The sequence below is a fragment of the Sphaeramia orbicularis genome, chromosome 24 (assembly GCF_902148855.1).
Source record: "Sphaeramia orbicularis chromosome 24, fSphaOr1.1, whole genome shotgun sequence".
Taxonomy (NCBI): domain Eukaryota; kingdom Metazoa; phylum Chordata; class Actinopteri; order Kurtiformes; family Apogonidae; genus Sphaeramia; species Sphaeramia orbicularis.
In genome coordinates, this window is record NC_043979.1 from 47,445,869 (window position 1) to 47,461,261 (window position 15,393).

Here is a 15,393-nt window from a genome sequence, read left to right on the forward strand (position 1 = left end):
CCTGAGGCCCACGACACCAGCCAAACCAAACAGCAGCGCTGTCGCGTCTACGTGTCGGATCAGAGACGCTTCAGGCTTTAATGAACGTCTGCGGATGAATGAGTTTGATGAAATAATAATAATAATAATAACACATGAGCAGTGAAGCAGAAGCAGCGTTCACCTGAGTTCAGAGGATTCCTTTGAAAATGTCTCCATCTAGTGGCAGAAAAGAAGAACTGCACCTTCAAAATGAAGCAAAGACAGGAGGTTAGAAGTTCCAGACTAATCAAATAAATCCAGAAAACAGATATTATCAACCTTTCAGTAATATTTGCCAAATTTCACATTCATTGCACTAAATTTGCACACCAGCGTCCAAACATTGTTTTTAAAGCACTTTTTTTCCTATTATTTAGACAATTTGAAGAACATTATAAACCTTAAAGCAAATTTTTAAAAAAAACTGTCAAGTATAAAATCTACGGAAGCGTCTTGCATTCACACAAAAAATAAAATTCAGCTGTTTTTCTGAATTAACAAGATAATTATCTCGTTAATTCAGAAAAACAGAGCTGAATTTATTTTTTGTGTAAATGCAAGACGCTTCCGTAATAATCTGATTTAATTTATATCATTTCTATTTATAGCTCTGGCTTTTTATTTTTTTTTAAATCTTTATTATTATTATTATTATTATTATTATTATTATTATTATTATTATTTTACTTACATTTGTTTCTATACATTAGAAATGTTAAATATATTGTGAAATGTGATTTTTTTTTTTTTATCCTACTTTGATGCATACTATTATGTATATAAACTGTTTAATTAAAAAAAAAGAAAAAGGTAAAAACTTCAAGGACACGTTTCACAGATAAATCCCATCTTAAATACTGATAAATGTTTAGCTTCAGGTTTACCTCCACGTCACACATGTGAACTCTGAAACACACAGAACTGTTAGGAGCCGTTTCCACTTTCATTCATCTCTTCATTTCATCTTTCCAAAGGAATTTTTCACCATTTATTCAATATTATTCTTTGTTTTTTCCATTTTTCATTAAAAATCGTGTAATTGTCTGTATTTAATTCAAAGGTTATTTGATCAAAACAGAGAAAACTGAAGAAAAAGTGATTTTTTTCTATTAAATATATTAGCTGAACATAAAAACAAATGTCTGATTTTGTTTATGGCACAAATTTTTTACATTTGTTAATTTTATTGATTAATTTGGCTGTTTTTGTCATTTTCTTTATTTTTCTACATTTTGTTGGTTTTACTTCATTATTTTTTTCTTCAGTTTATGGCTTATTTTGTTCATGTTCTTATTTTATTGATTAAATACTATGCATTCTGTTTACTGCATGACGACTTTGGTTGCTTTAGAATATCTGCCAAATAAATGAATGTTTTTCCAAGTTGTTTCAGAGTAAAATGATCAGAGGCAGATCCAGTCCACTGTTGTGTCCTTAAGTTTTAACATTTGTGGTTTGTAATATTTCTCTGTTCTCAAATGTATTTGAAGTCCAGATAAAACTGGATCCACCGGTAAAATTTAAAAACAGATTTAACAGCACGTTTTATCCAAGTGCAGTACAGGTACTAAACACATTATAGTGACAATAGCTCCAGTAAGGATTTATATCCGACAAATATCCTCAGTGTTCAGTCAGCGTCAAAGTGCAAAATATTTAAATCGACCATTTATGCTTGTTTTTTATTCTGTATATATATTTACACTTTTCTTTTAAGCTGTTTTGCAAAGTTGTCTTTTTTAATTTCATCGTACGTGTGTATAATGACAATAAGGTCATTTTATTTTATTCTATAAAGTTACACACATTTTATACATTTACATCCAACACAAGAAACACAAACGCTGTCGACCAGGGTGTCAAACGCCTTTTGGTTCAGTTCCATATTTAGTCCAGTTTGATCTGCAGTGGCCCAGACCAGTAAAATAATGACTTAATAACCTATAAATAATGACACATACAAGTTTTTCTTTTTGTTTTAGTGCAAAAAAACCCAAACAATTAAATTATGAAAATATTTACATTTTACAAAAAAGATGTGAATAACCTGAAAAAACAGAAACTTAATTTGAAAAATTTGTGCAATCTTCATATTATTTCTACATGTCCATTTACACAGTGTTCCATAAACATTTGGGAACAGGCAGAATATTGTTCAAATGTTGGAATTTGAACTAAAATGTGAACAGTTTCTCCAATATTCCATCTGTTATTCTGAACACAACTGCAGATCCCAGTGGATCCATAAATGCACCAAACATTTAGGAACAGGCAGAAGATTGTTCAAACTGCACATTTCAGGTTGTTCATCTTTGTTTTTATTTATGTATTTATTTGCATTTTATTGTGAAAGAATAGTTTTGTAAATGTTAATATTTTCAGTGTAATGTTATTTTTGTCATTTAAATTTTTTCCACAATTTTTCACAAAGAAAATTTGTCGTCACTATTTCTGGGTTGTTGTGTTGTTTGACTGTAGATCACATTGGTCTGTCTGTGGAACCTGAACCAAAAGGATTTGTTCATCCTGAACTGTTCAGGGTCATTCATGCGCTTTCATCCTGCAGGGCCGGAATGGAACCTTTGGTGGGCCAGATTTGGCCCCCGGGCCTCATGTTTGACACCTGTGTTGTAGAACGTCGAAACACAGTATTCCAGATCTGTCAAACTGACAGATTAGTGTCAGTAAATGACCCACATTTGTACTTTTAAATTCATTTTTGCTTTAGTTGGACCATAAGGGATTATCCAGAACAAGGAGCTACTTTATACTGAAACAAACGTTGGAATGGACATCAGGTAAAGTTGGCTCTGACAGGACACGACTGTGTTTGGACCCGAGAAGGAACAGAAATGGGATGTTCTTTACCTGGTCAAAGCGACAGAGCAGCTCCTGAAGACTCCGCTGAGGGCACACAAACCCACAGAGCTCAGAAGGAGCTGGAAAAGCCTCTGCAGCCCCGGCCCACGTCCACAGGTCCAGACCTCAGAGGTTCACATCCAGCATCAACAACCATCCTCACATTTACAGCATGAGTTTGTCCTGTTACTTTAAACCTCTGAACGTGGACGGACTAGGGTTAAAATGTTTGTAATTCCCAAATATTTAATACTATATTTTATTTAAACCCATTAAATTAAAGCTGAACGTCCAGATTGAAATCAGGTTTGGTTCATTCAGACCCACTGTGGAAAAAACACACAAAAACACACACTGTCTTCTCCACTGTGTGAATGTGACCTGGACTGGAACTGTAGTTTACACTGACTGACCTGGTCTAGTTATGTATTTATTTGTATTTAAATGTACCAGAATGCACCGTGGAAATACTAGGTCTGTTTTTTATCAACAGTAGAAACATGAAAAAGGGTCCACAGCCTCCGACACAAACTCTTTCAACGTCACGTTCATTTTTAACCCTTGAACCCTGAGGTCGTTCTGTGATGAAAAGTTCCTTCATATTCCAGGTACTCCTCAAACAGTCTTTCCCACAGTGGGGTACTGATGAGTCACATGGTACACTACTGTATCTAACATGAAGCTCCGCCCACCTTCTCCAGCCTCTAGTGCAAAGAACACCATCAAGCGACATACAGAGTATTTACAACAATCACTCTATTCTACACTATAAATGATCACTAATCAGTGGTTTCTTCCATCTGTGACCACAGACTGTGGAAACAAGAGGAGAACGAGTTCATGGAACAGTTTCTGGGAGTGGCTCGGGTACAAATGCTAACATCTGATTGGCTCTGCTAGAGCTGCACAGTATGTGCTTTGAGCATCGACACCACGATACACATGCACAGCAGTCACACCACAGGTCCTGTACTGTAGGAGCAAAATGAACTCAACATGTTCTGATGTCATTTCAGACACACACTGTACGCAGCCGTCCACCAATCAGAGCCGTTCTTATCAGTTTGGAGTGAGTCACTGGTGACAGTATTAAAAATCGGACCAATGGTCCTGGAGCTTAGCGGCCAAATTCAAAGCTTTGGGAAATGTATCCAGATCCATTTCTTCTCCCCCAGTTCTGTGTATTTATTCTATTACAGAAATAGTCCATGTTTTGCTCATATTCAGTCAGATCTGGAAAAAATTCAAATTCACACTTGATATCATTGATACTGATTTATTGGATCAATCCACTTCCTATCTGTTCTAATGGGAACATTTGTCAAAGTGGCACCAAATCCAGAATCAGATCCGAATCCAAATAATTTCACTAACTTTTGCCAACATCATCATACAGAAGCTGTATACCAAGTTTGAAGTCAATTGGAATTGTAGTTTCAGAGAAGAAGACGACTGAAACTTTTGTAACAGACGCCACATGACGACAGCTGATGGCCTGTCGACTGGAAGATAAAACTGAGCAACGAACAAGAGGAAACCACCGTAAATGAAGACTTGGTGCCAAAAAGAAAAGCACCGTCAGTTATCTGGAATTATTTCAGCTACAGAAGGATGAAACTGAAACACGTGTTTTGTGTCGAAATGAGAGGAAACAACTAATGAGTTTGACTTTTTATATCAGCACCACACAGGTATTCTATCCTCCTGAGTATTTTGTCATAACACCACAATATATATTGCAGGGTTAAAAAAAAAAAAAAAAAAAATCGCAATGTCAGTTTTTTCCAGTATCGTGCAGCCCAGGCTCTGGTACAAATGCTCATATCTGATTGGTCTGTGGTAATAGACACGCCCATATTTTGTGCCCCAGTACTGTGGCCGTAGACGTTACCATAAAATTATGTTTCATAAAAACAAAAAGTTTAGAAATTAAAGGAGAACACAAAGTTTTATCCAAAAAAAAGGAAGAAACTCTGTGTTCTTCAGACACATTCACACCGAGACAAAGACGAAAATAAAACTGGACCTGAGTCGACCTGAGAACACCTGGGAATGTTATTTAGGACATAAAGGTTTATTTTTAAATGCATCACCTCTGTTTAAGTAACTGGTTATAAATGCAAGCACTTCCCAGACCCTGAAAACACAACACTGAAATTCAAGCCTTTCCAAGGATTTCAAACACCTGTACAAACTGAAACTATATGCACTTGGCTTCTCAAATTTTCAATATATTTAAAAAAAAAAAAAAAAAAATCGTAAATATGAAATCATTTGTGGACCAAAATATAACACATGATTATTTTTAACATGACAAAAGTGGCTTAAAAACCATGGAGCACCTGGAGTACCAAAATTAAATAAATGAATACTGGAGCTAAAAAGGCCTTAAATGTGTCATGAATGAATTAAAATTGGAAATGCACACATTAAATAACGACATTAATATTTACTTAAATGGGTCAAGAATGAATTTAAATAGCATATACAGCAATTTAAGCATATAGAATTGTTTCACTATTTAATTATTCCATGGTCAAGGTTTTATTTACTTATTTAATATTTGTTTTCCAATTTCAATTACTAAATAACACATTTAAGGCCTTTTTAAATGACATATTCATTCATTTAATTTTGGCACTCCTGGTGCTCCATAAAAAAACAAACTGATTTCAAAAAGGTTTATTTTTTTAACCTGTTTCTGTTAGAATGGAGGGTCCAGACTCTGGTCATTAAAGGGTTAATTAAAACAAAATAAACAGTTGAATTCTCCCAAATGTGACAAACTGAACTGTTTATTTCACTTCTTACATCGTCTCAGTTTTAACATTCTATTAAAAGTAAAGTCAAATAAAAGCTTCACTTTCAACAGCTTCAGTGAATTTTGCAGATTATTTATTGGATATTTGATCGATCGGAGCGTCATAATCGAACCCCTGAGATGACAATGATGCAGGTGGACGGTGTCGGGTCATGAGAGGCATTTGTTTTATTGATCCTCAGAGCGAATACAAGAAATAAATATTGATCCCATGAACATGAAACAATATCCCGCCGTGACGGTAAAGACAAGTATTACCACTGTATGTTTGTACAATAGAGGCCGGTGTGGGGGGAGGAGCTAACAGCTGTTCAGGTGCAGGGACTATTTCTTCTGAGGGAACGCCGCCTTCACCAGCTCATAAACCACGTATCCAGCCCCTGGAACAAGAGAACACATGAAACAGTTCAGACGAGTCCCAAAGGTCGAGGAGAAAACTGGAACGGACACGTAAAAACAGCAAAACAACCCTGATGAAGATGGATGATGATGGAGGGATGAGGACTTTTTTAAAAGATTTTTCATGTTTTCAGAGCGAGTAAACATCGCTGCGTTTATACGTCCACACATCCACTGTCGTAAAAATAATACTAATAATCATAATACACTTTATTTATAAGTGCCTTTCACAAAACCCAAGGACACTGTACAGCAGAGGATAAAAAAGACTATACACAGAATGTAAAAGAAAGAAAGAAATAGATTTAATAAAGAAAACGAATTGTGCTAAATAATAGAGGTGTAACGGTACAGAAAAATTTCAGTTCTGTACATTTTCGGTATGGGGGGGGGGGGCGCTCTGTAACTGCCTAACTACCTGACATTTCTACAAAATACTATTCAATCATTTATGCATTAACAGGCACCCCACATGTTCTGCATTTTTGTATTTTTGAATGTTCAATGTTTGTTTATGGCAAACACTGCAATTTACTGAGTGTCTTTGAACGTCTCACAGTATTCCCTGAGGTGCAGTGAACGTCACCTCACATGAACTCCACAGCAGAGGCAGGTGAAGGAGAACAGGAGCAGGTCCACTGGGTTTCACCAGCTCAAGTCCAATAATCAAACTCTTTTCTGTAAAGGAACCTGTGGACTCTTCTGTGCCACAAAGCTGCAACCAACGGAAAACTGAAAGTTCACCTGCACACGCTCTGAACGTCTGACCTGCTTCTGTTAGACTCTCTGTTGTCAGATTTTGGTTTTTTTGCTGTGGAACTGAGAATTCACCGCTGCTGAACGTACACAGAGGACACCCTGCACATGGGTTCTGCTGGTGTCCACTCTGCTTCCACAGCGTTTGTTCTTCACACAGACAGTATTCAGTCTGTTCGCCTGTGGAGCGTATCGAAGGCCCCAGACTGAAACAGTTCAGTACAAACAAGTGCACTGTTACACCCCGAATAAATAAAAGTTACAAGGGAAAAAGTGAAGAGGTGCAGTAGAAGTTAAGATGTAAGAGACATAATGATGGTGGATAGAAAACTGGAATTAGCATTTGACATCCGTCCACCAGAGGGCGCCGTTCTGAATGAACAAACTGGACAAAAACCAAGAAGAAGAGCCTCCAAACTCCCAACTTTTGTGTTTTTGAGTCAAAGAAGTAAAATTACACGATGAAAATGTCTACATCTAGAAACTATCATTTCAAAACGTGAAAAACATCAACAACCTGAAATTTCTTATAAAAATAAGTGTAAGTTTAACAATATTATGCCTCAGTTTATAATTTACATGTGCATTTCACAGTAATGCACATGTGCAAATGTGTTCCGAAATTTGAGAAACATGAACACAAATAACAGAAAACAAACAGAACCAACAAATGATAAATTTAAGCAATAACAAAAACAAAACATGCACAAAAAAGAGAAACATTACAAAATTATGTTAAAACTGCATTTATTTCTCTAAAAACATTTCAGTTCATATTTGTTTATGTTATTCAGGTTTTTTGTGAAAGGACAGTTTGTAACTTTCCTATTTTTACACCAAAACAAAGAAAATGTTGTATTTGTCATAATTTATAGTTTAATATTATGGTATTTGCCTGGTTCTGACCCACTTTAGATCATATTGTTCTGTATGTGGAACCTGAACTGAACTGATTTTAACACTAACTGTTAATATCTGCAGTGTCATTTTTACACTATGCACATTCATCCTGTAGACCACAAGTCTGACACCCCTGGCATCCACAATATGTTAAAAAAAAGCCAAATGTACAAAAGAAAACCGTGTTCTCACCGATGACGGTCATGGCCATGGTGGCTCTGTAGAGCAGAGCGTCGCTGCTGCCTCCTTTTAGATGAACCGGCATGCCGTTGTCCTCCTGCACACAAACACAAACTCACACACTGAACGATGACACCAGGAGGGTTCAGGTCCTTCTACGTTACTTAGAAACACTGACTTCTGTTCTGCAGATCCAGGACCAATCCATCTGCTCTGATAAACACCAGGGTTGCCTTTTAAAAGCTTCTAGATGACAATCTTTTAAACATAATGTGCAGAGGTTTGGCGTTGTGCCGACAAACTGAACCTTCTAAGAACAGTATTCATTTGTTCATGTCTGAAGGACGTAAATATTTAGACTGAGAGGAAAACAGTAGAACACATTTATCTGAGATCAGACTCTGAAGTTGAATATTAGGAAAAACATCTGAACATGTCAGATCGGTTTTGGATTTACCAGGAAAATAACATTACAACAGATAAATGTCAACTCCAAACTTCTGTCTCGGAGTAAAAAAAAGAAAATTACAGCATGAAAATGTTTACTTTTACAAACTATCCTTTAAAAAAAAGTGAACAAACAACCTGAAATTTAGGAAAATTTATGTAATTTTACTAATATTCTACCTCAGTTTATCCACATGTACATTAACACTTACAGATCACAGTGGATCTACAAATACACTAAACATCTAATAACAGACCGAATATTTTTACTACAAACATCACAGTCATAAGTGAATAAATGTGTGCGTACACAAGAGGATCAGAGAAACTTGGATTTGTCTCATAGATGTGTGTGTCCCATTGACATGACCTGGCTAAATGCAAACATTTTCATGTAATTTTACTATTTTAACAGTAAAACAAAGACAAAAAATTGGAGTTGTCAATATTTACAGATTAGTCCGATAGTGCTTTCCTGGTCTGATCCACTTTAGAGCTGGACTAAAATGACTTTTATATCATTAACTGTTCATATCTTCATTCATTCATTTATTTGTTTTGAGCAGAAGAAAAATATTTAACATTTTTTGTGTACAAGGAACTAATACCAGAGCAAATACATGAATAAATAAAGATGATCAAGACAAAATAGTAATTGCCATGTGGACTAGTAATAAAATAAATTCAAAATGCACAGCTCAAACTTATTGTGTTTTACAAATTCGTCCTCTGGGAGGGACTGGACTCTGTGACGGGCCTGTTTTGGCTTTTGTTGGACTCCTCTGACTTAAGTCGATCCGTTGAATAAAAGATGGTTGTGAATAATGCAGGGTTCTGTTCTGGTGGTTTCAGGTGCTACTGTTGTGGTTCTAAAAGCAGCAGCTGATGGGTCAAACCAGCCACAGAACTAGTGTTTAGTCTACAGGACGCTGCAGCAGCGGCACTAAAACATCTACAGCCTCATCATGTCACTGCTGGGGGGGGGGGGGCTGTGGAGCTCCGAACACATGCAGAGTTAGTACGACACTCAGTTATTTCTGCTACTTATCTGTGCAGATACACTGGTTTCAGAGCTGCAAGAGAAAGACCACCGACCCATGGTCAAACTGATCCATGCATGTCTTACATTTGTTCAACAGGAGGAACCAGCATCAGATTATGTGAACACAGACGCAGATCTGTACTGCAAAGAACATGAGGGAAACCACCAACATACAATATACAAAGTATGGTGACGTTTACCAGGTGGAACAGAAGACGTACTCTGTAAAACTGCAAAAAGAACCATCTGATACCAGAGGGAACCACATGATTCCATTATTGATTCATAACATACTGAGCCTTTACCACCATAATGACAAAGACCCCAGACCTACTTATCTACAGGTGAACATGCACACACACACTGCCTTTATTTATTCTTATTTATTCTTTTCCCCACAATTCCATCTGTTATTTGTGATGCTTAACAATGCTGTTCATACATTTGTATTTTTCCCCTCCTTGTTTTAATGTTTTATGAGCAAACTGTTTCTTTTGACACTGTGATGGTTTTATATTGTGATAAAAAGATCTGATATACACACACACACACAAACACACACACACACATATACACAGTATAAAATTGAAAATGTTGTAATTGTAATGTGGAGTGTTAGGACAGAGAGCACCTCCTGTCCTAACACGTTCAGACATTCCATTTGAAACGTATTGTTTATTCTGTTGTTTTACTTGGTATTTTAAACTGTACAGCTGTGCTTATGTCTTGTTAATCTATTCTTGTATTTTAGTCTATCATTTTGCTTTTTTACTCTCCTGTATGATACTGTTTTTTTTAAATTGTACAGCTGTTTTTCTGTCTTTAATCTATTCTTGTATTTTATTCTTTTATTTTGTTTTTTCCCCTTTAAGTCACTTTGGAAAAAAGCGTCTGCCAAATGCATAAATGCAAATGTAAAGATGCTTAAGAGCCTGGTTGGACCAGCTCTAAATGTAAAGGGTCATGAGATGTGGAGTTATATAAATACAATTTGATTGGTTGCTTGAAATGTACAAGTTGTAAAAGCATATAAATACATAAGTAAAAAAAGTGAAGGTGTAAAAGGCCCCCCCCCCCAAAAAAAAAAAACCCAACCCATATCTTTTTAAACATACTGTCAGTGCTTTACGTCTGTGTCACAGTCCAGAGTCCACAGACCAACGCAGAGTTCAAACCATGGCCGATTCTAGCGCTTTTAGACCCAAACTGATCTGCACCTCCTGTGATCGTCAAGTCAAATACAGGTTCATGAGCAGCCACACTAAAGCATCGATCTAGTAAACCTGGGTACGATACTTACAGACGGAGCAAAAACAAACCTACTGACTCTGAGGCTGCAACAAAACTCACAGTATTAGAATTAAATGCTACATCATCTATCTGCACCACTGGAGTCATAAACAATGAGGTGAAGCTAATGAGTGCACACTTATAATAATAGTATTTATGTGGCTGCGGAAGAATCCAAAACTGAGGTGAGTTAGGAGAATGTGGACGAAGGAAAAGAGGCCTGGGTGTCCCAGACTGTCTTTGATGCAAAACCAGTCCAATGACCATCTGAAATTAATTTTAGCAAAAAAATAAATAAATAAAAATTCTGGGTCGCCAGAAATTTGCGATGTTGCAATGGGGTCAGGAGTAAAAAAAAGGTTCAGAACCACTGTCGTAAGGTAAGGAGTTACTTTTAAACAACAGCAAAAAGTAATCTGTAATGGATTACAGTTTAGAAGTAACTTTCACAACACTGGAAATTACACATGGACTGAAAATCAACTTCCATGTCTCACTTGGAGTAAAAGAAACAAACTGATCATGGTCTTTTAGGAGCAGTAGCTGCCATGTTTTCTTCAGGTAAAAATCACAGCGCTTCAGTGTCCTCTGAAGGAAAAGCAGTAAAAACAGCTGATGAACGTAGGTTTTACAGCTGACCAGGCCCACAGCCTAGGCCTGATTCACTTCTAGATTGTTTGTTTGTTATTTCTGGAGGCTTTAACATGTATGTGAAGTGCAGACTCACTCCAGGTCAAACTGCACAACCACAGTTTAAGAGTCACCTTCATGTATATCGTGTTTTATTGCATTTACTTCATCATAAAAGGTTTACGATAGACTAGTACAACACAGCCCAGACTGGAGACAGTTCAGTATATCACAGGTTACACTACTGACTTTGATAATTGATTGAAACATAAGGAACAGTCACAGATTTGGAGGTAGTGATATATAATAGAACAATCTGGAAACCATGAAGGGAACGCTATAAACTATTCCTGTTATTCTTATTTATTCAGGTCTGCTGAGAGTCTGAGTTCTGTCAAGTCATGGTTAAAGACTCACCTGTTCACTGCTGCCTTTGACTAAAAGGCTTTGGACTTCTTAAATTTTATATTCTCCTTCCACACTCTGCACTGCAACTCTTACTTTAACATGTGTTTTCATATTTTTGGGTTTTATGTGTTGTTTTCTTACTTGCTGTTTTTAATCACCTTTTACATGTTTCTATTATAGTGTTTTAAATGTGTTTCTTTTTCCCTTGTCGTTGCATTTCAATGTCCTGTGTCAGGGATCTGCAAGCTTTACAGTCTAAAGAGCCATTTTCGACTCGAAAAAGAAGGAAAAATGTGACCGGAGCCATAAAAAATACTGATACTCATCTACATTTTAGCATGAGGGGGCTGTAGCTTATTTGTGATTAATTTGTTATTTAACTATTTAACTTTCATTTCCAGTACAATAATGCAATGTTTGGTGCATTTATGAAATTATACAACTACAATAAAGAAAACATTCAAGATTTGTACAATTTTTTAATGATCTACACTATTTCCAAACAAAATGACAGACTTTGTGGACGATCAAACAGCTCAAATAATGTACAAAGCTAAAAATAATCTTTTACCAAAAAATATACAGAAATTATTCAGTATTCATGAGCGGGGTTATGATTTAAGGGGGAAAATTAACTTTAAAATTCCCTTAATACGCACGACTAGGCAGGGTTTTGGTGTTTCTGTCAGCGGGGTGAGACAGTGGAATAGATTTAAGATAGAGTTAAAGAATGTCCAAGCATGAAAAAATTTAAAAAGAGGTACAAAGACACAAGTTTTCAGAAGTACAGGGATGAGGGAGGGCTTGGGGATCACTGGGTGTTCTAAAGATGTACAAGTATGTGGTAAGTGTGTGTAAATGTATGTATTAGTGTGTATGTGTGTGTGTGTATATATATGTAGGTGTATATGTGTGTGTATAGATCTGTGTATGAATATGTATTTACATATATGTGTTATTGTATTATGTGATTATGTAAATCATATTATATTTGTTCATAATAATATAAAGCCAGAAACCTAATTATTTACTAGTAAGTATCAGTCAGATTATGGCATAGTGTATAGATATGATTAGAGTAGGAAAGTTATTATTGTTATTAATTATATAAGGAGAAGGGGTGGAGTTTATAAGTCAAATATGTATTATATGTCTTATGTTTAAGTGTTTTGTTTATTTATTTTCTTCTGTTTGACATTCATGTTCGAAATAAATACCTCAATCAATCAATCAATCAATCAATGACATTGTGTAACTGATTAAAAAGCTCAACTTTCATGTATATGGGCTGACTTTTAAACAGCCAAACTACTAACAAATGCAAACTGAGTATCTTGTATTAGATTTGGCAAGAAAATAAAGTAGTGTGACATACATTTTGGTTTCTATGGTGTCAAAAAACTATTTGATTCTGTGCATAGCCTACATATTTTTGCAGATGGACAGTGTTAGAATTGATTTAGGCCTAGAACAACGTTAAAACGTAAGGGTTCATTCAGGTCATTTCAAAATGCTCCTTATGTTTGGGCTTTTACTTTCGAAACAAGTTGTGTTTTTCTTTTGATGTAAAAAAGCGCCTTGTCACTGCCACTTTTTTTTTTAAATTTTTTTATCAGTGTTAGATTATGGAGATGTACTTTATATGAACGCATCGTCTAAGTATCTTCAAATGATTGACACTGTCTATCATACTTCTCTGAGGTTTATTACAAATTCTAAAACCGTGACACATCATTGTGACTTTTGTTCCAGAGTGGGCTGGCCTGTCCACTAGGAGGCTGGGACACTGGTACACCTTCATTTATAAGGCCATACTTGGACTACTGCCTTCCTATATCTGTGGTTTGATTACGAGAAGAAGTGTTGATTCTTACTGTCTGCGATCGAACGAGCATTTGTTCCTCGTTGTGCCATTTGCCCGTACAGAGCTGGGAAAAAGGGCATTTGTCTACTCTGCTCCGTCCTCATGGAATATGTTGCTAAAAGACTGGAAACTGTCTGAACTGATCTCCCTGAATGCTTTTAAATCCAAACTCAAAGTGCTGGAGAACAACTCAATGACTTGCAGGTGTTTTTCATAGGTTGACTTGTCCTGTAAATTACTGTTTGTTGTAACTGTATGAGGTAACTGTATGTTGTAACTATGTGTTGTGTTTCATGCTGCCTCTTGGCCAGGACTCCCTTGAAAAAGAGGTTCTTAATCTCAATGGGATCCTTTTCCTGGTTAAAGAAAGGTTAAATAAAAATAAATAAATAAAAATGTTTTTTTGACAAGGGGAGCCATAGAGAGACGCTGAAGAGCCACATCAGGCCCAGCAGCCACAGACTGCAGACCCCTGTCCTGTGTCTGTGAAGCACCTTGAACTGCCTTGTTGCTGAAATGTGCCACAGAAATAGAAATAAACCTGCCCTGTTTTATTATACGACTAGAACATGAGCATGAGCATGAAGGTGTCCACATGTCACAGTAGATATAAGCTCCCATCCAGACCCCCACAGAGCTTCCTGGTGCCAGTTTCAGAGCCTTTTATTCCATATTTACCTGAAACATCTTCTGTTTCAGTGGGATTTTATTGTCAGCCTGGCGCCGCGCGGAGCTGCAGATGGTCCTCCGCGCCACCTGCTGGAGCGTCTAAAAAACACCACAAACACCAAAATGAGAACACAGCAGACCCTCCAAACACCTGGACCCGCTTACAGAAGCCGTTCAACACAAACCCACTTCTGTAGTTGAATAAACCACAGCTCCCAAAGCGGGAATCTGCCGGTGACGGTCCCGGAAGCTAATGCTAATGCTAACTCTTTGACCCCTAGATGACACATACAGACTCCATGTCCACGGAGCTGTCCTGGCACTAACGACCACAGACACACAAGGTTTAACTGTTCAACTGCGGTTCTGTGGAGAAGGAATGTTCAGATGAGTCGGATACTTACAAATATATGTCTGTTCATGTTCAGTCCGTCCTCAGCCGACTCTCTCGCGCAAGGGCACCGCAAAACTTTACTTCCGCTTTTGACTTCTTCTTCTTCGTCGTCGTCAATGTGTGACGTCAGACCATTAGCGCCCCCTGTGGTGATAAACGAGAATGCGCATCCAACAGGAACAGAGGATCTGTGTTTTCTTGTGGACGTTTCTCTTCTTCAGTAATTATCAGTCCAGGGCTGTCAAACTCATTTTAGTTCAGGGGCCACATTCAACCGAATTTGATCTGCAGTGGGCCAGACCAGTGAAATACTAACACAATAACAGATAAATAATGTCAACTCCTAATTTCCTCTGTGCTTTAGAGCAAAAAAAGTAAAATTATCCAATGAAAATGTTTACATCTGTCAACTATCCTTTAGAACATGAGTCAAACTCATTTTAGTTCACAGGCCAAATTCAGCCAAATTTGGTCTGAAATGGGTCTGACCAGTAAAATAATAACACAATAATAATAATAATAATAAGAAGAAGAAGAAGAAGAAGAAGAAGAAGAAGAAGAAGAAAAAGAAGAAGAAGAAGTACATTTTATTTATAGAGCACTTTTCACAGACAGAGTCACAAAGTGCTTTATCAATTCAAATCAGAATCAAATCAAGTTTACAGAGACCCAACAGAATCCTCCAGGAGCAAACACTAGTGACTGGTGACAGT

The 15,393-nt window shown here is 36.8% G+C and overlaps 1 protein-coding gene across 1 annotated transcript; it reads right to left on the reverse strand.

The window, feature by feature from the left end:
• Positions 1-5,846: 5,846 nt before the first annotated feature.
• On the reverse strand, positions 5,847-14,786 carry LOC115415490 (cytochrome c oxidase subunit 7A2, mitochondrial-like). The gene is made up of 4 exons (XM_030129080.1): positions 14,691-14,786; positions 14,296-14,385; positions 7,949-8,033; positions 5,847-6,081 (listed from the first exon to the last, which is right to left on the reverse strand). Exons 1-4 carry the CDS (start codon positions 14,706-14,708, stop codon positions 6,026-6,028), a joined length of 249 nt encoding a protein of 82 aa, XP_029984940.1. The 5' UTR covers positions 14,709-14,786; the 3' UTR covers positions 5,847-6,025.
• Between the last annotated feature and the right edge of the window lie 607 nt (positions 14,787-15,393).